The sequence below is a fragment of the Tupaia chinensis genome, unplaced genomic scaffold, assembly GCF_000334495.1.
Source record: "Tupaia chinensis unplaced genomic scaffold, TupChi_1.0 Scaffold143574_1, whole genome shotgun sequence".
NCBI classification, from domain to species: domain Eukaryota; kingdom Metazoa; phylum Chordata; class Mammalia; order Scandentia; family Tupaiidae; genus Tupaia; species Tupaia belangeri.
The window spans coordinates 2,145,810-2,171,030 of NW_006203419.1; the positions used below are offsets into that span (position 1 = coordinate 2,145,810).

Sequence of the window (25,221 nt, forward strand, 5' to 3'; positions counted from 1 at the left end):
CCATGCCAGTTCCTTCTCCATTCTCCTCTAGGACTTGGGGCACACATGCACACACACCTGACATGACTTTCAAGCCTCCGGGTCCAGGACTTGAACTGTGGTTAGCCACATGGGAATCAAGTGCCTTCACCACCACAGCACCTGTTGGCCCCTGGATGATAATTTTATAGCAGCCCCATGAGTCAGGCCTGCAGGAGGCAGCAAAACTTAAGAGGTTTTTTTTTTTTTTTTTTTTTTGCTACAGGATGTGTGTCTTTGCTAGAGAGACAGAAAACAATAAATGATCCCCAGGGGGAAGGCCATGCCACAGTCCCTTCTCTTCCACTGTCCTCTCTGGATTTTGGGCATGTGTACACACATGCCCATCATAAATTTCACACCACTAGGTCCAGGACTGAGACCATGGTCGACCACGTGGGATTCCAGCACTTTCACCATACCACCACCTGCTGGCTCTAAGTATCACAATCACTTCTTGGATGTGGACAAGGAAACGGGCCTGGCGAGCTAACCTGTAGAGAGGTGCAAGGCTAGTGAGTGGCAAGTGGGAAGTTCAAATGACTTTGAGCCTAGAGCTCTGGGGACACCTCTCCGTGTATTTCATAATTCCCAGGAAGCCTCCCAGAAGAATGACTACAATTGTTCAAAGTAACTTAGAGCATAATGAACCATAGAGATCAGGCTCTGGAGTGTGACTGTAAAAAGGGACATAGTCCAATGTCTTTCCTTGAAGGGATGCAAGGGGCTTGGCACTGGGGAAACGGACCTTCACTTAAGCCCTGTTAAGAGCAGGGTATTTGGCAAGGGTGAGTGCTCCCCCTGTAACCCTCAGCCCAGACCTTCCCCAGGGACCACCTGACCCCATTTGGCCATTTGTCTTGTCCTGCTCCATGGTAAGGCAAACTGGCTACAAGGACCTTATCTGAGAGACAGGCTTAACTAAATCATACTTGGTAAAGAAAAGCATCAGACACACAGTCCAGGTAGACAAGCAGTAGTGTACTGAACTGCCACGCTAGAAGCCACATGGCTGCCTGTGGGTTTGGATCCTGGCTGGGCTGACCTGAAAGCAGGTGTGCATGTGCTCACGACCTAAAGAGGAGGGCTGGGGGAAGGGGATCAAAGGATGGCAAGACCTTAACAGGGGTGCCTGTTGGTCTCGTGTGTACACACATGCTCTCATGAGTAAACTTTAAAAAGGTAGCATGTTATAGTGTCTTAGGCCAATCCAACCAAGAATCAAGGCAGGCTGGTTTTGTTTTCATTTTTTAAAGCCAAATGAACTCACTTGTCTCCCTAGCAACAGCCAGAACACGATTTAGTCACCCATGGAGTCCAGCTGGGGCTGTTTTCTCACTAACCCACAACACACAAGTAACATCAATCTTTTGAGCTGCTTGACACAGACAGAGTGTATCAGTCAGTGGTCCAAGAGGGGACCAGTGTTTCCACCTACCACATTAATGAAAGATGACCAGTAACTGAGATATACAGAAGCAGAAGAGGTGGCTTCGCCATGGGGTTTGAGCCAGGTCAAGTGATATAAAGGGATTCCTAAAAATAAATCTGCATGGATTATCCTCTAAACAAAACAAAACAAAAAATGCTGTGATTTTCATTAGAATTAATGGAATGGGACCAGCAGTTAGCATAATGGCTATGTCGCTGGACTCCCATGTAGTCGACCGTGGTTCAAGTTCTGGACCTGGCGGCTTAAACTCACGCCGGGCGTGTGTGCGTGCGTGCCCAAGATCCCAAGAGGAGAATGGAGGAGAAGGGATTGCGGTGTGGCCATCTCCACTGGGGGGTGATTTCTCGCTTTCTATCTCTCTGTGTCTCTCTGTCTGTCTGGCAGGTGCATGCGCCCTCTAGCGAAAACCTCTCAAAAAAAAATTAATGGAAGATGAAAAGGTCTGCCATGGACCAACAGATGGCATAATGGTTATGTTGCTGGACCCTCATACAGTCAACCAAAGTTCGAGTCCCAGACCTGGCAGCTTAAACGCACGCCGGGTGCATGTGCATGCATGCCCAAGATCCTGAGAGGAGAGGAGAAGGGACTGTGGTGTGGCCACCCCTCCCAGGGGGTGATTTCTCCTTTCCTGTCTGTCTCTCCGGCGAGTGCATGTGCCCTATAGCAAAAAAATCTTAAAAAAAAAAAATAAATAAAAGGCCTGCCATTTGTATATGTGGCCGTGCAGATGCCCAGGATGTTCTAGTGAGGACCAGATGAAGGAAGCAAACACATTTGGGTTGTATTGCTAAGTCACCAGAACTACCATGAATAACACTGGGCCTACTGCAGAAGGACATCAAGCCAAAAGGAGATGACTAAGACCAGAGAGAATCCTCATGCAGCTCCAGCTTCCAGCCTAATTCTAGTAGAAGGAATGCATTTTAAGAAGCATTCCATATTCACAAGTGCTGATAAGGTCCTGTTAGCAGCACCTCATTGGGCAGAGTAGGTCCAAGATGGTGCCCAGTGCAGGGTGAAAGCATTCCTGTGCTTTCCCTAAGTTCTGTAAGTCAGACCTGTGCCTTGGTCCTGTGCTCCGCCTTAGCCACCTCAACTAGTGCCCCTGGTCCTGTGCTCCTCCTTAGCCACCTCAACAAACCACAACTAGGTGTGACACAGGGAGATGAAACAGTGAGCCTCCTTACAAGTACAGCGACTTGGAAAGGCTGTCTCCTTGGTACTGACACACAGGGGAGTAAAAGGCTGTGACTGAAAAGCTAGAATCCTACAGGAGCCATGAGCAATGCTCTGCAGTACAGATGATAGAGAAATCCTTTCCGGGGAAATTCTCTTCCCTATTGCAGATCCATAATAAAGAGGTGACATCTGTCCCAAGGCTGTTCCACAGAAAAGATGGGTGCTGGCCAGTCACTGATGAGGGTCACCCAGAGCAAGCCTGGCTCTGACACTGGTCACTGACAGCACACACTATAAACTGGGAGTTTTGCAGCACCCGAGTCTATCATGCTACAGAGAATGCAAAAAAGGTGACAGTAGGTGTGTACAAATAGTTCTTTTCATGGATGCCAGACAGGCTAAGGCTTTCATATGAAAATATTCCACACTTCCCCTGCCCTGTGGAGGAAACAGTCCAGTTGGCACACCATGGAGAGGTCACATGCAGGAAACAGCCAATTCTGACCAGTTCTGGATTTGTAATTTTCCAAACTGGATTCTGCCCAGCACTTTCCTAGGCTAATGGGAATTTTCCTCCTTATCTGACCCCTGCCACCTGAGCCAAGGACAGGTGCCCTCTCCTATTCTAAGGGGTTAGATTCCAGAAAGTGTTCCTGGAGACCTGCCAAGAGCAGAGTAGTGAAGATCCCTCCATCCTCTGCTATCACTTTGCGGCTGCATTTCCACTGACAAACTTCTCCCACTCGGACTGGGGGCACGGCAGTCAGTGAGGAGCTGAGGCGAGCCCCACTATGGCGCAAGTGGAGGCCGGGCTGTGGAAAAGAATCTTTGATATGCCCACTGCTGCTTTACTTAGCTAATTTATACAGTATTCACAAATCCTAATGGATTCTGAGTCATTTCTAGAAAAGATGGACAGAAAGAGTCAAAGAGCAGCATGCATTTCTCTCCTAATAAAGACACTATCAGTTATCGCGAGTCCAAATACTGAGGCACACACTGTCGGGTGGACAGCCCTGCCGAGCTTCCTGAAACTATTTACAATCCCAAGTGGTTCACCAGCTTTAGAATTACACAGGGATCTTATTTGGGATAAACAGTTAAAAAGTCACAGGACTGGCATTTTTTCTTAAGTAGGAACAGAGATCAGGCAAGAGAGGGAAGAGAACTGAGGGAGGGAAGAAGGGGACAGGCTATGGATCAGCCATTCTGAGAAAAGCTGTCGGAGGGGCTCCCAGTGGCCCCTCCTGAGGCAGTGGGCTGAGTCCCGCAGCCATGCGGGAACCACGCGGTGCTTGTAAGGGTGTGGGCAGGGCTGGGGCCTCTGGCTTGCGCAGGGATAGTGTGGGCTCAGGGCCCACCTCTGACTGGCCTCGCTGGTGAAGAGGAGGGGGAGGTGATAAGAGGAGATGGCTTCTGACCAGGCCTTTCCAAGCACATCTATGTTTCAGCTTAGATGATCTGATAGCAAGTGCTGGGAATTCAAGAGGGAAGGGGTGGCGACGGGCACTGTTGCTTGTTATACCCAATGCCCTCGAGTTTCAAGATGGCCTTATCAAAGGAACATAACGCAAAAGCCTGGTTGGCACTGCCTCACCAACTGCTGGTAGCCAGCTGTGTTCCGGCTGACGTCCCCGCTGGTTTACTTGGCTCAGGCTTGGAGGGTTTGTGGCTGCAAAGGCATGCGTGGTCTACGCAGCAGCTTATCTGTCCACCGGATGGGTGGGGTGGGGCTTTAAAGACCTGCCCTCAGTTCCCCTAACACGTATGCGTCTCTTCCCTTCTGCCTGATAAAATTCATCTGGCCATGGAGAGGTGTGTCCGGGAGACAGTGTAATAGAACTAGCAGAGACTCTCAGGAAGCTTCTTGGACTGAACCGCAGGCTTGGCCACTCCTCTTCTCTTGGCAGGGGGTAGTGTCAGAGTGCTTTGGTTGTCACGAGACCCAGATGCTTAGGTTCCCAGCTTGGCTGGCCCAGGAGTTCTTCACGAGGCAAAGAAAGTGGCTCCTGGGGCTCCAGGTATGGAGCAGCCAGCACAGAGCCTGCTGTGTCCCTCCTGGCTCCACACAGGCATCGTTCCAGCAATGGGGGCTGTGTGATGAGCTATACAATGTTCTCTGCCCCAGGGAGAGGCCCCTGTGGAGGGCCGTGGTCCTGCTTACTGTGTAACTGGGCCAGCTGAAGAACTGGCATGTTGCACAGGGGACACACTTTCCGAACCTCCAGCCACTTAATAAGGCACCTGCAGAAGAAGACACCACAGGAGGTAAGCCCATGTCACATGTGCAAGGCACCCCTGTTCACAGTGCATGTTGGCCCCTACAGTGAACACGTGTGTCACCCAGAGCCCAGGTGTAGGAATCTGGTGTACAGTCCCAGGAGTGCCACCATGACATGGACAGTGTGTGTCACCCTCTGGAGGAATCAGAACTTCCTGCCTTCGATAAGGTAGACTAAAGCCAACATGTGATACCCTCAGTCACCTAGGACTTTCTAAGGAACAGAGTACACTGAGGAGGGAGGTAAGGCATAAGAACAGTAAAATTTTCTAATAAAAACACAGGACATGGGGTCTGCAGGTGGCATGGTGGTTAAGGTGCTGGACTCCCACATGGTCCACCATGATTTGAATCCCAGACCTGGCAGCTTGCTTTCTCACTTTCCATTTCTCTCTCTTTCTCGTGGAACTTGAAAATAATTAAATAAACTTAAAACTCTTAAAAAAAATCACAATTGCAAAAGAAGGGAATATTAATGTATGTCTGCAGGAAGGAGAGGAAATGGTCCCATATGCCATTTATTCCCAGAATTTATTTTTTGATTTAAAATAACTATGTTTTAAATAAATTGTTTGATTTAGTAATTTTTTTTAAGTAATACTTATTTTTTTGGGGGGGAGAGGTTTTTGCTATAGGGCGCTAGCCAGGAAGAGACAGAGAGATAGAAAGCAAAAAATCACCCCCCAGGGGGAATGGCCACGCTGCAATCCCTTCTCCTCCATTCTCCTCTTGGGATCTTGGGCACGCACGCACACGCGCCTGGCGTGAGTTTAAGCAACCAGGTCCGGGACTCGAACTGCGGTCTACTACATGGGAGTTCAGTGACTTAGCCATTACGCTAACTGCTGGTCCCAGTAAATTGTTTGATTTAAAGTGTTTTTTTTTTTTGTGTGTGTGTGTGTGATTTAAAATGACTATGGTTGATTAAAATAGGATTTTAGGAGATGGAAGCTCTTGTTGGAAAGTTCCATTGAAATAGCTGAGTATCAGCCTGAGCTTCAAAGAGATGCAGGCTTGCTGGATCTCTGCATGAAGTCCTGCTGTGGTAGTCATGTTCCACCACCCTGATGTGGACATGCATAAGCCCTACCTGGTGGGGTGCTGAAAGCTTTCTATATTAGAGACTGATCATGAAGCTGCCATGCCTCTCTGGCATTACCCCAAAGCCCACGAGTCTATTGGTCAGAGTGCCTCAAACTTGGCTCTCATTAAGTAAGCCCAACCAATACTCACTTTCTGTGGAAGGCATGCTTACATGGACAGATGCCCAGCTCATCTCGAGGCTTGAAGTCTTCTAGACACACCGCACAGAGCTGGAAGAGAAGTTCACAAATGAGGCCCAGCATCACTAAGAACTTTTCTAGGTCACTGAGCAGATTGCAGGCTCCTGAGGCTCAGTCATCTGAAGGGACTGATAATGTCCCACAACTTCCTGGGTGAAAGAAAGAGGCTGGGATGGAGGAGGTCTTCTGAAGACGAAGCTCATGCTCTTATTGTTCCATGTCCTACAGGAGCGGACACGTGGGGCAAGACAAAAAGCCAGGGCAGCTCCCTCTACATCAGTGCATCTGTGAGGGGTGACTCGGTACTCTCAAGCATGCAGACTTGCCCTTCTGTCCTTTGCCTGTGCTGCCAGGAACTGACTATGCCCAGGAATGTTCTGCCTGCTCAGCAGTGCAGCCCTGGCTCCCGAGCACTCACTGAAGAGAACTTCTCATGCCCTGGACAATCCTTTCTCTAGCTTTTATGACACAACCCATAGTAACATACTATTTATAGTTCCTAGGGCCTCCCACTTTGGCACTGTCCTTTGTCGGTGTGTCTTTATCATATAAAATGTTATTAAAGACTCACTAAATTAAAACTTATGAAAATACATAGATGGGGCCAAGAATGTAGTCTGTCAAGTGATCAGTCTCCACTGCTCAAAAAGAGGCCTTCTCTTTTGTACTCAGATGCTGGGTGCCCCCACTGATACCGTGCGTCATTGCATTTACCCACTTTACAGGAAATAGAAGCTTGGAGTGGTAAGCATGCTGCTTACGGCCATTTAATTGAAGAGTGTCCAGGGCTATCTGGAGGCTCAGGTCTGCTGTGCTCCTGCACAGTGGCTGGGCTCCTCCCTGCCCACTGCCCTCACCATGCCTATTTATTTTCCAGACTGCTGACATAGTACCTTACCATCACCAGTTTCTTAACTTATAATACATACTCCCGTCTTCTTAGGTTATATGACATGATCTAGGCAGGACAGGCATGTGGCTTGTGTCCCGTGGCCACTGCCATGAATGTTGGGCCCCCAAAACCCTTGCTGAGGCAGCTCTCGGGGCCTGTGTAGCAGACGGGATCCTCACAGGAGGAGGAGGAGAATGGATAACTGTGTCCTGTCAGATTCAGCACCACCTCCAGGGCAGGACAGGGGTCTAGGACAGGTAGTTGGCCCTGGTTGAACACCTTCTAGCTGTGTGGTCTCTGCCCTCATGATGCCCCTCAGAGTGCTGTGTAAAATGAGGACACTGTTCCATCCCTCGCAAGACTGTTATCAACTCAGGCTAGGCAGCAAGGCTGAGGACAGTAAGGCAGTCTACCAGGTTTTTGTATTAAAGTTTACATTTTGTGATGACAGCACTATCTTTAAGTCCATTTTTGTTTCCTGGAGGCAGACTGAAAACAAGCTGTGGGCAGAGAGGAAACTAGCAGGTTTAGCCTTATGGTATCTTTTCGGGCCTAGCTTCCCATTTGTAAAGGGGGAACGATGCTCCCACCTGCCAGGAGATGTGAATAGGCCCTCTGGCCTCAAACAGCCAGCTTCCCTCAGTCAAGCGTTCTGAAACAGGGTCGGGACCATCCTCTGCAGAGTCAGCACTGATCCTTCCAAAGCAGAAATTCGACAAGTTGCTCATTTTTATTCACTTATTTCTCTAGGATCCAAAATTAAATCTGTAGTGTTTTCAAAATGAAGTTTCTATTCATGGTTATAATGTGTTCTAAATAAACAAATTCTAAAATCACATAAGCAATGCCATGTTAAGTGCTAAAGGTGACCGAAAATGTGTGTGCTCGCCAGACAGACAGTGAGAGAAAAAAGTGAGAAATCACCTCCCTGGGTGTGGCCACAACATAATCTCTTCCCCATTCATCTCCTGGGATTTGGGGCACTTATGCACATGTGACTGCATGATTATCAGGCCATGGGGTGCAGGACTCGAAACGGGGTCAGCCATGTGGGAGTCCAGAGCCTTAACCACCACGCCAGCTGCTGCTCGTATTACTTTTCTTTACAGATCACGTTTTGTAAATGATCTTTACTTTCCAGCATTTCAATGATGGATTGCTTCTCTACTATGACTTCCCATCACCTTTTTAAAAATGGAAATACTAGTGGTTAAGGGAGTTGGAATCTATATGGCAGACCATGATTTGAATGTCAGCCCCTGGTGGCTTGAAAAGCATGCCAGGCATGTACACACATGTGTCCCAAATCCTAACAGGATGGAGAAATGGAGGAGAGGGGACTGGGGTATGACCATGCCCTGCTGGGGGGGTGCTTTCTCCTTCTCCCTTTTTATTTGTCTTTCTCTGGCAAGAGTCTTCTGTCAAACAGTCTTAAAAATATGAACCCATGATAAACCTCAGTTGGGCTCCAAATATTTATATACTAATTTAAAAATAAATCCAATGGGAACCAGCAGTTAGCGTAATGGCTATGTCGCTGGACTCCCACGTAGTCGACTGCGGTTCGTGTCCTGGACCCGGTGGCTTAAAACTCACGCTGGGCGCGTGTGCGTGCGTGCCCAAGATCCTGAGAGGAGAATGGAGGAGAAGGGATTGTGGCGTGACCATCCCCCCTGGGGGGTGATTTCTCGTTTTCTGTCTCTATGTCTCTCTCTGTCTGGCGAGCGCACGCGTCGTACAGTGAAAATCTCTCCAAAAAAAAAAAAAAATCCAGTGACATGATTTATAAGAAGACTGCTCAATAACTAGAAAGATTGTAAATTTAAATCTCCTCTGTCTTAAAAAGTGGAGGAGACAAAACTCACGTGTTAAGTCACCTCCTCACTAAAGCAAAGGGAAGGGAATAAGCCTAGGGAGGGTGAGGAAACCGAGGGAAAGAAGCCCTTTGCTTCACACTGCATACAGGGTGACTCCAATGGGGCCAGCTTTGTGTAGTCTTTCTATGGAAAGCAGGGCAGACCAGAACCACAGTGTGCCTGCGACAAGTCCTTGCTCCCTGCCTGACCTTGGAAAGCTGACATTAAGAGAGCTCTTCTGCTCCTTGCGCAGCTAGGATCCAAAGCTGCCGAGATGCAAAAGGGAGCAGATTCTCCTTTCCTTTTGCACGTACAGAAAACACTACCCTATAGGAACTCGTTCAAATTTGAAAGCCATGTGGGTAGCTGTCCCACTCTACCATAAACACGAGCTTGGGATTCTGCAAGGCTGTACATGTTCTGACTGGCCCACATGGCCACAGCAGGAGGTGAGGTCTTCTCTGCAGGGGAGGCAGAGCTGAGGTTGCCTTATCTGCCCAGATGACACGTGGATACACTTCAGTGTTAGAAGAGACTAAGGCTGAGACCCATTCAGTGTAGTCTTACTGGTGGTGTAGCAAACCAACCAGCTAATCCAGCTACTCAAGAGCAATTTCACCGTCTACTTTCAGGTACGCTGCAGCTGTAAGACTGCTTATCCTGACTGCTGGGTGGCACCCCAGCTCTGGCCTAGGTGCTTTCCCCCTTTGACATCCCTTCCCTGTCCTCCTGAGTCTCCATTACAAAAGCTCAAGGAAAGAGCCCCCTGGGGATAGGAAAGAGGGGAGAAGGAGAAGGAGAAGGAGCCTAGGAATATGCGAAGAAATAACTAAGGTCAGATCATGTTTTCTTTACAGATAAGAAGCATCAGGCCAACATCAGCAGGCCATAAGCCATTGGTGACATGAAAATTAGACCAACCCTAATTTCCAGATAGACCTGCATATGCCAAGAGATGGCTAGCCTTATTAGTTTTATGAGACTGATGAGATTCTAGAAAATTCTAGAAAAATAATAGTATTGAATAGAAAGAAAATATTGTTATGAGACAAGTTTAAAATATGTTCATAGACATGTAAGCTGAGCTGCAACGGTACAGTAGTCTGTTTTATGTTAGATGCTGGTTCACTATCTCGGGATCCCCTCTGCCACTAGTGGATTTGCACATATGCTACTCTGGCTCTCACTGCAGCAGGTGTGGGCAACATTCCCAGAGTGGCTGATCGGTATCAACAAGGGACTTGACAGGCAACTCGTAGAGAAGCTGGCTTGCAATTCTAATGGCCAACTCTTTCAGCATGAGCATGAGAAGGAAATCACTCTGTAGGAAGAAGCAGAGTGAGACAGAGCAAACATTCTGATTTCTTGAATCCAGCCTTGCCTGAAGCCAAACCTTTTTTTAAAATTTTTTAATTGCCAGAGAGTCAGCCAGAGAGGGACAGAGTACCCTCTCAATGGGGTATGGTCACATCGCAATCCCTTCACCTCCATTTCATCCTGTTGGGATTTGGCATATGCATGCGCATGTGTCCAGCATATTTCTTTGAACCACCAGGGCTGAGATTCAAAGTGATTGGCCATGTGGGATTGAGTCCCCACAACCAGTAGGCAATAGGGCTGGCCCAGCCATTCCTCTCTTTGACCCCTCAATTAGGTGAATCAGTAGGTTCCCTTTATTTCCCACGTCATTCTGATTTGGATTTAATGCTTGTGATTAGAAGAACTTTAGCCAACAAGGAAACATATCAAAGCTACTCACTTGGTAGCCCTAATCACCCAGGGCATGTCCAAGAAAAAAGACTCTGGAGCAGTCTAGAATAAATGCCTCATTTCTGGGCACAAAAATTCTGTATGGCAGCAAAAACAAAGCAAATCAACCAACCGCATGTACACACAAAGACATAACTGTTCACAATAATCTACTGCTCAAAATAAGTAACTGGCTCAGAGTTAAGATGGAATAAACACCTGGAACCCTTCCTCTCCTACTGCATGGACACACAGCCTTGATAGAATACAGGACATGGCTATTTGAAGACTGAAGAAAGACAATGATGAGTAGTAAGTTGTGAAAGAATATCAAGGTTCAAAGTAACTCCACACTGGTGATGAGTTTGCCATTCTTTTACCCCTCTGGATATCCTCTGGCCAGAACACAATGCACCTGAAAATCCAGACGTGAGCACATTGGCACAGAGCCAGAGCCTCCTTGGGGCTCAAGGAAATGGAAAGGGAATTAGGTAAAGCAGTGAGAGTGAAGTGAGTCTCACAATGCTTCTCAATTCTCTTGCTCTCTATTTCCTCAATTCTCTTGTGCTCTAGCCTCCATGCAGTCCTGCGGTGGGGGAGAAGCAGCAGTGACAGCAGCTGGCAATGGAAACATGTAGAGGTCCAAACTCTGAAAGAGCCTTCCTCTTCAGTGGCTCAGGTGTGACTCTGGAAGATGAGGACAAACCCAGCTGCTTATTTTTCTCCTGTACTCCTCCTTTCCTGGTCTCAAACATAATACACTTGTAGAATAAGGTGGTTTTGGGATGGAGAATTCAAGAGGGGCACTGCAGGGAACCTGCAGTGATGCTAATGAGGTAGTAATTTGGGAAAACAATCCCACAAAGTGTTCATGAATTTTTGGGGTCACTCCTGACCTGTACATGCATATACCCTATCCTAGTTAGCAAACAAAAGGCTTCGAGCACTGAGCTAACAGAGTCGGGTCTGATGGCTGAGCAGTGAACATATGAGGCAAATCTGGACAGCACTGAAAAGCTCTGAAAGCTGAATTGACAGTGGAACCACAGTGTACAAAAGGAAGACGGGAACTTAGGACCTAGCCAGGTTGAAGGCCTGTCAAAACAAAAACACCAACATCCTCTGAAACAAGAGCCCCCAACCCCTGATCAGTGGCTTACTGCTCCCTCAGGCCCCGCACAGTGGGAGGTGGGCGGTGGGTGGGTAAGCAAGGTTTGTCTGTGTTTGTAGCTGCTCCCATCACTCACATTGCCACTGGGCTCCGCCTCCTGTTGGGTCAGTGGTGGTATGGGATTCTCATGGGTGTATGAACCCCACTGTTGTGATTGTTCATTGTATAATGCTACCATTTATATGGTATGGAAAAGGAAAAAGACTAGCTAAAATGATTTTTTGAGGAGAATTAAGTTGGAGGAATAACGCTACCTGATTTTTTTTTTTTTTAAAGAGATTGTTGTTATAGGGTGTGTGCATTCACCAGAGAGACAGACAGACAGAAAGTGAGAAATCGCCCGTCAGAGGGATGGTCACGCTACAATCCCTTCTCATCTATTCTCCTCTCAGGATTTTGGGCACACATGCACATGTGCTTGGCATGAATTTTAAGCTGCTGGGTCCAAGACTTGAACCATGGTCGACCACGTGGGAGCCCAGTGATGTAACCATCATGCCATCTGCTGGTCCCAACACACTACCCGTTTTTAAGACTTACTATAAAGCTACAGTAATCAAGACAGTGTGGTACTGATGAAGATATAGGCACACAAATCAAGGGAACAGAATAGAGAATTCAGACACAGAGTCACAAAAAATATGGCCATTTGATTGGCATAGGTATAGGAAAGGTACAAAATGAATCCAATGGAGAAAGCAAGTATTCACCATAACAGGAGCTGAGAACACTGTGGTAAACAAGTCAAAGACTAAATACGAATGACCAGAGTCAGCAAAACTGTAATCTGTGGTGCAGCTGGGAGACTGATTCTGACAATGAACTTACTTAGGACAAAGTTTTTGAACTAATGGGGGAAATCAATAAGGAAGACTTCTGTTCCTGATGAACCTGGTTATTCAGTATTGTTAATTTATGTCATCATTTAATCTTTCCATCTATGGTCATCAAAATGACTCCAAATAGAAAACAGATCACAGTCCACTATTCAATTTAAGCTATGTGTCAAAATTAACTTCTGGGAAAAGTTAAAATCAAATAGTATTGATGCTTGAATTTAATCCAATTCAAGTTGTTAAATAGTAACATATTAACTCTTTGATCAAAAATATGTAGAGGGGTGGGACCAGCAGTTAGTGTAATGACTATGTCGCTGAACTCCCATGTAGTTGACCATGGTTTGAGTCCCAGATCCAGTGGCTTAAACTTACACCGGGCATGTGTGGGTGTGTGTGCCCAAGATCCCCCCAGGGGGGTGATTTCTTGCTTTCTGTCTCTCTGTCTCTCTCTGTCTCTCTGGTGAGCGCACGCGCCCTGTAGCTAAAACCTCTCAAAAAAAAAAAAAAAAAAAACATGTAAAGGGGTCAGCAGGTGGTATGGTGGTTAAGAGGGGGTGAACTCCCACATGGCCTACTGCAGTTCAAGTCCTGGACCTGGTGGCTTGCTTTCGCATTTTCCCTTTCTCTCTCTCACTCTGTCCCTCTCTGGTCAAATTAAAAATAAATTAATAAAGTTAAATAAAATAATTATTTTAAAAATTATTAATTAATTATTATTATTACATCTTTAGTTCAGTAGAGAGAGAGAGACAGAGTGAGAGAGAGGGAAAGTGAGACATTAAGTCACTGGGTCTAGGACTCAAACCACAGCTAGCCATGTAGAAGTCCAGACTCATAACCAACACGCCACCTGCTAGCCCCTAAGTAAAATAATTCTTTCTATTTATTTTTTTATGATTGAAGAGAATAATATTTTATTCTTTCATTTATTATATCTTATTTTTTGCAAGGTGAGTCTATAAAACCATTTCTGGTGAGAAAATTCAGCTTCCATCTTTAACATGAAGAATAGTCTACCTTCATGCATAAAAGAAAAATGCAGTCATCTCCAGGATTTATAGCACCAAAGAGGTCTAGACTAAGGAAGTGAGATTAAAATCTGGTTGTGGGCAAATTCTACTTCTCTGTTATCAGAAGAATCTAGCTTCTGTCTAGGAATCACATTGAACATGGATTTATCAACTATCTCACATCATTCTGCCTTTCTTGTCCCATTAGTCTTTAACCCTTCCTAGCAAGAATATCCAAACTCAAGTCCACTGGATTTTGTAGAAGTCTGCAGATGTTAGGGAGGTTTTCCCAGAGCCAGGTCTAGGTGGCACATATGGTGCTGAAGACCTAGAATTCCCTCCATGGTAGATTTCATCTTCAACCAGCTCACCAAAATGGAGAGAGAACAGTAAAAATAATTCTTAAAAAAAAAAAAGTATCAGCTCATTTAGTGGAAAATGTATGTTTTTTTTTTTAATGTAGAAATAGCAAAGGAGCAATGAGATTATTTCAATGTTTAACAATACTATAATAATTATTATTAATAACCTTGCTAGTATTATTATTTTATCTTGCTATAGAACTTACCTTGTGAGCTCATCAGAAAGAAATAGAAGGTGAGAGAGAGAGGGAAAGTGACAAATCATCTTCTGGGAGGAAGACTACACCGCAATCCCTCCTCCTCTATTCTCTCAGAAATTTGGGCATGCTCACAACCATGCCTGGTGTATTTTTCAAGCTCCTGGGTCCAGGCCTTGAACCATGCAGTTGGTCATGTGGTATCCAGCTGCCTTAACTACTGTACTACTGGCTGGCCCTAGTTATTTTTATTATTATTTAAGTAACTTCACAAACTTTGAAGCCTAGCAAGGTAGCTTCACTACAGCTATATAAGACTCACAAGGTTATTACAATGTATAGTTTTCCAAGTCCTTGATTGAAATACCAATTTAAAAAACTCAGAATGGGAAGAAGAGAAAGGGTGATAAAAATAAAAATTTTGAACAGTTGCAGTCAGAAGTTACATAAAGCATAGAAATAAAAAGAATTCTTGGGAGCCAGCAAATGGTGTGATGAGATGTTGGACTCCCACATGACCAACCATAGCCTGAGTCCTGAACCTGACAGCTGGCTTTCTCACAGTCTCTCTCTGGTGAGCGATGTGCCATGTAACAAATTTAAAAAAATACATAATAATGATAAATAAATCGCCACACTGCAATTCCTTCTCTTCTATTCTTCTCTCAGGATTTTGGGCATGCATGTATACATCCCTGGCATGAGTTTAAGCTTCTGGGTCCAGGACTTGAACTGCAGTTGACTACATCGGAGTCCAATGACGTAACCATTACCAGCCATCTGCTGGTCTCAAATAAATAATTCTTAAAAAAATAATTCTTAAATACTATGTATCTCAACATATATACACACACTTAAATTTGTATTTCAGTTACAAGCATAATTATATAATAAGCACCCATTAACCAACCTCGCAATCCAACAGCCAGATGATCCCAAGGATTCATCTCTCTCCATATGTGTTCTTCCCCTATTCCATCCCTCTAGCTTACCTCACCCTCATGAAATAATCACTGCCTTTTGTACCATTAGTTACTGAGTACTGGGGACATTTTCAATAGCAAAATTAATGCAAATTCATCTTCAATGGGAAACTTAATTTATTTATATCCTATACATACAGCATGGACAGCAAATAGCAGCCTTGAAATCTTATAGTGGTATCATCCTTATTAAAAATATGAGCTGTGGAAGCTAGCAGGTGGTTAAGTAGTGGGACTCTCACATGGTCGACTGCAGTTCGAGTCCTAGACAGGTCCAACTTGAAACAAAAGTTGGGCACATGTGCATACATGCCCAGAATCCCAAGAGGAGAATGGATGAGAAGGAACTGCAGTATGGTCATCCTCTTAGGGGGTGATTTCTCACTTTCTCTCTTTGTCTCTCTGGGAAGCACATGTGCCCTATGGCAAAACAATCTCTCTTAAAAAAATAATGGAGGTCAACAGGTGGTATGATGGGTAAGGTACTAGACTCCCATGTGGCTGACCCTCGTTTGATATCTGGAACTGGTGGCTTGCTTTCTCACTTTCCCTCTCTCTTTCTCTGATGAGTGCTCATATCCTTTTGTTTGTTTGTTTGTTTTGAGAAGTTTTTGCTATAGGGTGCGTGTGCTCGCCAGAAAGACAGAGAGAGACAGAGAGACAGAAAGCAAGAAATCACCCCCTGGGGGGATGGCCACACTGCAATCCTTTCTCCTCTATTCTCCTCTTGGAATCTTAGGCATGCACACCCATGCGCCTGGTGTGAGTTTAAGCCACTGAGTCTGGGACATAAACCACGGTCGACTACATGGGAGTCCAGCGACATAGCCATTACGCCAACTGCTGGTCCCAAGTGCTCATATCCTTTAACAAATTAATAAATAATGATAAGCAAAATAAATAATTATTTAAAAAAAAGAGCTGTGTTATTTTCTTAAAGTCTGCACACAATTTATTTTTCTTTGACCTTACCCTAAAATATTCTAAATCACTTAGGTGATCAAAGTAAGCTTAATCTTTTCAGCTTTTGATAAGAAAGGTGTTTAAGCAGACCACAGCATACTATTCTATTAGAAAATGGCTCAAGAAAATATTAAAATACTCGTAAAGAACTTACCTCATGTAAATTTAGTTCTTTTACTTTCTCTTTTAATATAACCTGTAAGATAAAAAAAGTACGTTCTTATGTTCGTTTAAATTTGTAATTTAAAACATTTCTAATTATATTCATAAATATTTATCTTTTGTACATATAGATAATTTCCCTTATAGTCAATCTTGGAGAAAATGTCTGATCTCTTTTATGGTTTAAGATAGAACATTTTAGCAATATTTGGTTGACTTGAGCAATGACGCACTATTTTCCTGAAAAATAATTGTAAAATCTCTTTAGAGTAGATTAAATTTTGGGAGAAGAGAGCTGGAGGGCTGGCAGGTGGTGTGTGGTGAAGGTGGCTGGACTCCCACATGGTTGACCATGGTTCAAGTCCGGGACCTGGTAGCTTGCTCTTTCACTTTCTTTTTCTCTTGCTGTCTTTCTTTGGTCAACTTCAAAAATAAATAAAATAAAATAATGACAATGAATTTAAAAAAAGAGAGAGAAAAGATTAGAAAACTAAATTTTGGGAGAAGAAATTAACCCGTGACCATCTGGACTACATACTAACATAGGGGTTGACTGCCTCATGATATAGTAAAACAGCACTGGGTGATGACACTGACTGATTATAATGCATACAAAATTAAAAAGTTAATCTTAATTTTGAAGTTTTGCTATTATATTTGTTCTCTGGGAAAGTCATGTCGTATTTTTCTATGCAAAAATGTGTCATGACTTTCCTGAAGAGCCAATACATCAATGTCCTCAGTAAATCTTAGCTCTACATAGATTTGTGTTAATGGACTAAGAATGCATCTACATACTGTTCTTACCTGACTCTATGGTGACCAGACAGTGATTAAAATACATACCAAGTGATAGGAAAGCAGATTACTATCTAAAAAGAAATTTTCTGAGAATAAACATAGCTTATTAGAGTTACATTTTATCATAAAGTGGAAAAAAATACAAGCAAGTAAACTTTTGAGAAAAATCTCTAAGATTTAGGTGTCTTAACATTCTTGAACTAAGATTGGTTTTGAGAGCAAATGATATTTTTAGAAACCACAACCAGAAGCTACATTTCAGGCTACACAGAGAAGTACTAGATTTTCTATTGGGTATATTTTAAAGGTTAAATTTATTGTCTGTCTTGTGACTTGATTCTTTCTTTTCTTTTTCTTTTTTCTTTTTTCTTTTTTTTTCTTTTTTTTTTTTCTTTTTTCTTTTTTTTTCTTTTTTTTTTTTCTTTTTTCTTTTTTTTTTTTTTTGCTATAGAGTGGATATACTCACCAGAGAGAGAGAGAGAGTGTGAGAAATCACTCCCCAGTGCAATCATCCCCCTAGGGCATATGGTCATGTTGCAATCCCTTCTCCTACAGTCTTCTCTCAGGATTTTGGGCACACACACTCATATGCCCAGTGTGAGTTTCAAGTCACAAGGTCTGGGACTTGAATGACGGTCAATTACGTGGGAATCCAGTGATGTAACTATTATGCCATCTCTTGGTCTCCTTTTTTTTTTTTTTAAGATTCTTTCTTTCTTTCTTTCTTTTTCTTTTCTTTTTCTTTTTTTTTTTTGAGAGGTTTTTGCTATAGGGCGCATGCGCTTGCCAGACAGACAGAGAGAGACAGAGAGACAGAAAGCGAGAAATCATGCCCCAGGGAGGATGGCCACGCCACAATCCCCTCTCCTCCATTCTCCTCTCGGGATCTTGGGCACGCACGCACACGCGCCCAGCGTGAGTTTAAACCACTGGGTCCGGGACTTGAACAGCGGTCAGCTACATGGGAGTCCAGTGACATAGCCATTACACTAACTGCTGGTCCCAAGATTATTTATTTCTTTTATGAGAGGAAGTTTTTTCTATTAGGGTGGGAGACAGACAAGTACTCGTGATTGAGTCTTGCCATGCTGCAGTTCTCCCCACAGCTTCACAGCCAGCGAGGATCATGGACACGTACCGGCACCCCCACTGTGTTCAGGTCAACTTGGAATCCAAATCCAGGCCTTATATGTGGCTCCAGTATTACACAGTGGTGCCTGACCGCCAGTGCCACTGTGGCTGGGCTTTGTGACTTCATTGTTTTTTATCAATTTCAGCTACTAAATTACCATCAAGGCCAATTTTGCTTTCTATATACAGATATCTTATAGGTTGTCAAGATTATTACTGAACTGCTGGGGCTGGCAGGTTGCGTGGTGGTTAAGGGCATCGACTCCCACATGGCCGACCACAGTTTGAGTCTTGGACCTGGTGGCTTGCTTGCTCTCTCTTTCTCTGTTCCTCTCTGGTCAAATTAAAATAAATAAATAAAGTTAAATAAAATAATTCTTAAAGAAAAAAATTATTAAACTGCCACAATAAGATTCATTCATTTAATCAACTAAAACTTTCAATTTTTATTATGAATCTCACATGAGACCTATGGAGAAAACCATAGGGCTGCTTAAAGACATCTATGGAGTGTGCCAACGAGCTCAAATTTCAAAGATCCAAGGACAAAAGATGGATGTAAAGATATGGAGTCCTAAAGTGGTTACGTGGAAATGTAATACCAGTGTTAACAAACTAAAGATGGAAATAAGCTAAAACTGGAAGAAAAGAGATGAAGGAGAAGAAAGAAAGGATAACAAACAAAAATTTTATGCTTAGGGCCAAAGAAAATCTAGGTCTACTATTTAGTGTCACTGGATTTTTAAAAAATTTTTTTCTAGAGAGTGTGTACACCTGCCATAGAGAGATGAGAGGAGACAAGAGAAAGTGTTCCCCATGGGGAATGGTCACACCACAATCTCTTCTCCATCTCTCCCTCCTTTTGAGATTTTGGGCCCCTATGCACACACACACACACACACCTGGTGTGTTTCTCAAGTCTCCAGGTTTGGGACTTGAACTGTGCAATTGGCCACATGGGATTCAGCTGCCTTAACCACAAGCCATGGAACTCTCCCAGTGGCAAAATATTAATTGATAACATGTGGAAGGAAAACAAATTTTAGTTGGCTTTCAAGAGAAACCAAGTTTACTAACTAAAAGAACAAATCACTGAAGAATTAGGTGTTAACAGGTATGACTCAAAGTTGGTAGACTACTAGTATGTAACATGAACTAACATTTAAAGTACAAAAGGCAGTAGACGAGTGTCACACAGTTGGTCATCTCTGAGGAACTTCTATGTACTCTAATGGAGAAAGAAGGAAAAATTCACTTAATGGCTTCTCTGAGCTCCATTAAGTTAACAGTAACTTTTTATTTTTTTTAAAAGAGAGATTTTTGTTATAGGGTACGTGTATTTGCCAGAGACACAGAGACAGACAGAAAGTGAGAAATCACTCCCTTATGGGGATAGCCATACCACAACCCCTTCTCCTCCAGTCTCCTCTAGGGATTTTTGGCACACATGCATGCATATGTACCCAGCATGAGTTTGAAGCCGCCAGGTCCGAGACTCAAACAGTAGTCAACTACATGAGAGTCCAGCAACGTAACCATTATGCCATCTGCTGGTCCCAAGTTAACAGTAACTTTAAGAATTATAAGCTATAATTTTTTTTTTTTTTTTAGCAAAATGTTGGTTCCAGTTCCTTGTTAAATCATATATCATCTCGACTTTTTATAGCTTCAAATAATACAAATGAAACATAATATTAAGAAAATCAAGTTGATTTACTTTGTACTGCAAATTAGAAGATGAAATGTTAAAATGAACATGAATAAATCCAGTCCTGGTTTAAACTATGATTGGAAATCTGAATTCTGTTTTTAGGGGGAAAAAACATGATTAAAGCCAATTTGAACTAAATTTCTCACCTGTTTGTAGGCATAAAATTCTTTGTGTGCTTGATGTCTTAGCCTAAAAGACAGAAATGAGCAATGGTATGAGAGTTCCAAAATAATAATTTAAAAAAATTTTTAAAAACTACTGATTTTTGGTATTAATTCATATCACCTATAGTTTATAATCCAGAATCTTAAGTGAGGAATATAACCAAATGACTTATCTTTTACCATGTGATAAGAAAGTACCCAGTAAACCATAAAATGTTATCCAAATGTTTTAGTGAAATTTCATTTAAATGAAATCTTGATTCAGCAACTATTTTAATGAAGATGACTCAATTTTTTATATAGTCCACTTATTTAAATAATTATATATTTTCTCTTTTTTCATGACAGAGCATGTGCATATACACAAGAGAAGGAGAGAGAGTGAGAAATGAACACACTCCACAGCGTCTGGTTATACCATGGTCCCCTTCCAGGCCTCCAGCCCATCAGATCTTGGGCACTATGTGCATACCCAGCATGCTTCAGGCCGTCTAGTCTGGGGATTCAAACCACAGTCACCATATGTGACACAGCTTCTCTTCAGCAGTACACTATTGCTATGTCACAAGCTGGCCCTGTTTCAACAATGTATTTTTCTTATTTTAAAAATTGTAAGTATAACATATATCCAATAAAAAGTCTTCAGTTTTATAAAGCTCAAAATTAAAAACAAAAGTACATACCAGTTTTATTACTCATATCAAGATATAGTATATTTCTAGCACCCCTGAAGCCTCTGGAATAACCCCTCCCAATCAATATCTACTCCTGCAGAGATACCCACTATCCTGATTTCTATTACCACAGATTAACCATGTCTATTTTTGAACTTCATGTAAATGGATCATCTGGTATACAATCTTTCCTGTCTGGCTTCTTTCAGTCAACAATGTATTATGAGATTCCCTCACACAATTTCCTCTTTTTGTTTGACATACAGTGTACCACTGTATAAATATAACACAGTATCCATTCTATGGTCGGGCTACTATGAATAAAGCTAAAGCTCAAATTCTTCATATATTTTGAGAATAAACTAATTTCTGTTGAGTATACATATTCCTATGAGTAGAACTGCTAATTCAAAGTGTTCACACCAATTTCTACCCCTATGAGTAGTTCATGAGAATTCTAGTTGTTCCACATCTTTGTTACTATGTGGCTAGAGTCTGATTTGTCAACTTTTTCCTATCAAGTTACTTCTTTTTGGGGTCTTTATGTACCCTAAGATCATAAAGATGTTCTGTATGTGCTTTGAAAACTATTTACCTATCACATTTAAATCTTTATCTGTCTGAAATTTGTCTTTACATTCATATGTGAGGTAGTGGTGTCAAGATTCTTTTTATTCCCATTCAGATTTCCTATTTTTAAAGAATTATTTTATTTAACTTTTTAAAAATTATTTATTTATCTTGATTTGACCAGAGATGGACAGAAAGAGAGAGAGAAAGTGAGAAAGCAAGCTGCCAGGTCCAAGACTCGAACTGCAGCTGGCCACGTGGGAGTCCAGAGCCCTTACCCATCACGCCACCTGCCGTCCTATCCCATACTGATTTTCCTTTGCCTCACCATTGAAAAAACCTTTTTCCCCCACTGCATTGTGGTGGCACATATGTTGTAAATTAGCTATATCTAATATGTGGGTCTGTTCTAGAGTTTCTATTCTGTTACATTAGTCTATTTGCCTATCCTTATATATTGGCTTGAAGAATTTTTCCACCACAATTTATGTCCAACTGGAACCTCAGAATGTAACTTGATTTGGAAATAGGGTCTTTTCAGATTAACTGGTTAAGATAAAGTCATACTGGACTAGGGTGGACCCTAAATCCAACTTAATGGTGTCCTCAGAAAAAAAGAAGAGGACTTTGGATATCCAGAGACAGGGAAGAAAGCCATGTGAAGACAGAAGCAGAGACTGAAGTGACACAGTCACAAACCGAGGAATACCAAAGATTGCTAGTAATCACCAGAAATTAGGAAGAGGCAAGCATGGCCCTGCCGATACTTTAATTCTAAACTTCTATCTAGCCTTCAGAACTGTGAGAGATTAACTTTCTGCTGTTCTAAGTCACCCAGTTTGTTGTACTTTGTCAAGGCAGCCCTAGGAAACTAATGTACCTGTGTCAATACCATCCTGTTTAAAAAACTTTTATTTTGAAATTTAAACTTACAAAAAAATTAGAAACAGTACAGAGTTCATATTCACCTTCCCCCCAGCTTTCCTAATGCTCATGTTTTATACAACTACAGTACAGTGATCAAACCCAGGAAATGAACAATGACACAATTTTTTTAGAGAGATTTTTGCTATAAGGGCATGTGTGCTCATAAAAGAGACAGAGACAGAGAGACAGGAAGCGAGAATCATGTCACCCCTTGCCGAACAGGCCATGCACAATCCCTTATCCTCCAGTCTCCTCTTGGGATTTTGGGCATGCATGCACATGCACCTGGCATGGGTTTCAAGTCACTGGGTCCACAACTCAAACCGCAGTAAGCCACGTAGGAGTCTAGCAATGTAACCATTATGCCACCTGCTGGTCTCATGATGATATAATATTGATATTAGTAATGATATAACATTGATACAGTATTAACTAAACTACATACATACTTTTAAAAATTTCCCTAGTTTTTTTCACTCATGTCATTTTCCTCTTCTATGATCCAATCCAGGATCTCACCTTGCACCTAGTTATGTCTCCTTAGCTTCCTCTAATCTCTGACAGCTCCTTCGTCTTTCAAGACTTTGACATATAACTCTGATCACTTGTTTAAGGTAGTACCCACTGGGTCTCCACACTGTGTAACTCAATAAACATGACGAAGGAGATAAGTTGAAACCGTGTAACTATCCCATTTTTTTGCAAGCTTTTTTGCCCACTGATTTTAGTACCTTATCTTGCTTACAACAATTACTGCAGTATTTGCCTAATGTGATTTTGCAGTTCCCTGCTTTCTCATACATTGATTGTTTGAAATTCTTCCATAATTTCTTATGACAGTCTTTTTCTCCCTTATTTAAAAATTCACACGAGTATGGACTTAGGGATATTTATTTCAGTCTACGGGTTATAATTCAGTATGATCACTACTTATTTGTAGCTCAAATTGATTTAGGCTAGGACTTTAGGAGATCCTTCTTTTTGACTCTGGGGTCAGTTCAATGTGACGCCCATCTTTTTTCATGAATTTACTTATTTACTGGCAACAAAAGATGTTCCAGGCTCATCTTGTATTTCCTGAGTCTAGGCCTTGGAATTAACTACTTCTTTTAAAGGAATCCTGATTCTTCTTGTTGGAGAACAATATTTAGAAACAGAGATCTGGGCTGGCAGGTGGCATGGTAGTTATGGGGATTGGACTCCCACATGGCCTACCGCGGTTCAAGTCCAGACCTGGTTGCTTACTTTCTTACTTTCCCTCTCCCTCTCTGGTCAAAATTAAAATAAATAAATAAATAAATAAAGTTAAATTAAAAAAAAAAAGAAAAAGAAACTGGTATCAGTGCACTTGGTGAATGGCATTCTGTTTTAATTACTGTAGCTTTATAACAAGTCTTAGGGTCTGGTAGTAAAAGTCTTAAGTTTTGTCCTTAATAACTGTATTGGCTATTCTTTGTCCTCGGCATTTCCATATAAATTTCATGAGCTTTACAACTTACACAAACAGCACACCCCCTGCTGGAACTCTGCATAAGACTGTATGGTATTTATAGATCAATTGGGAAAAGCTGACATCTTTGCAGGACTGAAGAGTATGTCATGAACAATGTATCTCTCTATATACTTAGCTCTCCCTCTTTTTTTTTTTTTTTTAAGTTCTTTCCTTTTCTTAGAGAGAGAGAAGAAAAACAGGTACCCTCAACAGAGTCTCAGGCTGTGATCCTCCCCAGAGCCTGTCCAGCCAGCCAGGATCATGGACATACGTGTGTTCCTCATATAGATGACTTGGGATCTGAAACCCAATTTTCCATATGGATATAGCCTGGTGTGCTACTGCTGTGCCTTTGTGGCTGGCTATTTTATCTGTCTACCTATCTACATATTTTGGGAGATTTTTGCTATAGGGCGGGTGCACGTGCAGGAGAGACAGAGAGAGGCAGAGACAAGGGAAAGCAAGAAATCACCCGCATGGCCATCCCCCGCCCCGCAGTTGGCTATGTGGGAGTCCAGTGACATAACCACTATGCCATCTGCTGGTCCCTATCAAATGATTTAAAAAAAATTTTCAGGACCAGCAGATGGAGTATTGGTTACATCACTGGACTCCCATGTAGTCGACTGAGGTTCAAGTCCTGGACCTGGTGGGTTGAAACTCATGCTGGGCAGGTGTGCATGCGTGCCTAATATCCTGAGAGGAGAATGGAGGGGAAGGGATTGCAGCATGGTCATCCCCCTGGAGGGTAATTTTTCTCTTTCTGTCTCTCTTTGTCTCTCTGGCAAGGGCGCATGTCCTATAGCAAAAATCTCTCTTAAAAACAATATTCTCTTTCTTCCATGAGAAAGACAAACAGATAGCAAGACCAATAGTAGCAAGACCAGCAAGGTCTTGCCATTGTGACCTATCCCCAGCTCTAGCCAGGTTCAGATTATGGACATATGCATCTGGCATAATCAAATGTCTCTGGCTGTAAACATAGAACCTTCCTATATGGGTCTGTCTCACAGAGTGCCACGTTTCTTTTTTTTTAAATTGTGTAATTTTTGCCATTGGGCACATGTGCTCGTTGGAAAGACAGAGAGAGGGAAAGTGAGAAAGCACAACACAGGCCATGCCACAATCCCTTTTCCTCCATTCTCTTCTTGGGATATTTGAGCACCCAAGCACGTGTGCCCAGGATGCTTTTTGAGTCCTGTCTGGTCTAGGATTCAAACCCACAGTTGGCTATATGGGATCTAGTCGCCTTAACCACACACTATCTGCAGACAGCAGAGTGTCACATTTTACTGCTGTACCACATGCTTTTTTTTTTTTTTTTTTTAAAGATCTATTTTCTTTTACTTT

At 42.8% G+C, this 25,221-nt stretch overlaps 1 protein-coding gene across 1 annotated transcript in view; it reads right to left on the reverse strand.

Moving 5' to 3' along the window:
• Window positions 1–2,075: 2,075 nt before the first annotated feature.
• Window positions 2,076–25,221, reverse strand: part of RNF24 (ring finger protein 24) — a 37,927-nt gene continuing 14,781 nt past the window's right edge. The window contains exons 2-5 of the mRNA XM_006163974.3: window positions 20,191–20,233; window positions 16,394–16,435; window positions 6,168–6,247; window positions 2,076–4,897 (exon numbers count right to left, since the gene is read on the reverse strand). Coding sequence (XP_006164036.1) covers window positions 4,759–4,897; window positions 6,168–6,247; window positions 16,394–16,435; window positions 20,191–20,233 — 304 coding nt within the window. The 3' untranslated portion in view covers window positions 2,076–4,758. The remainder of the gene's footprint in view (window positions 4,898–6,167; window positions 6,248–16,393; window positions 16,436–20,190; window positions 20,234–25,221) is intronic.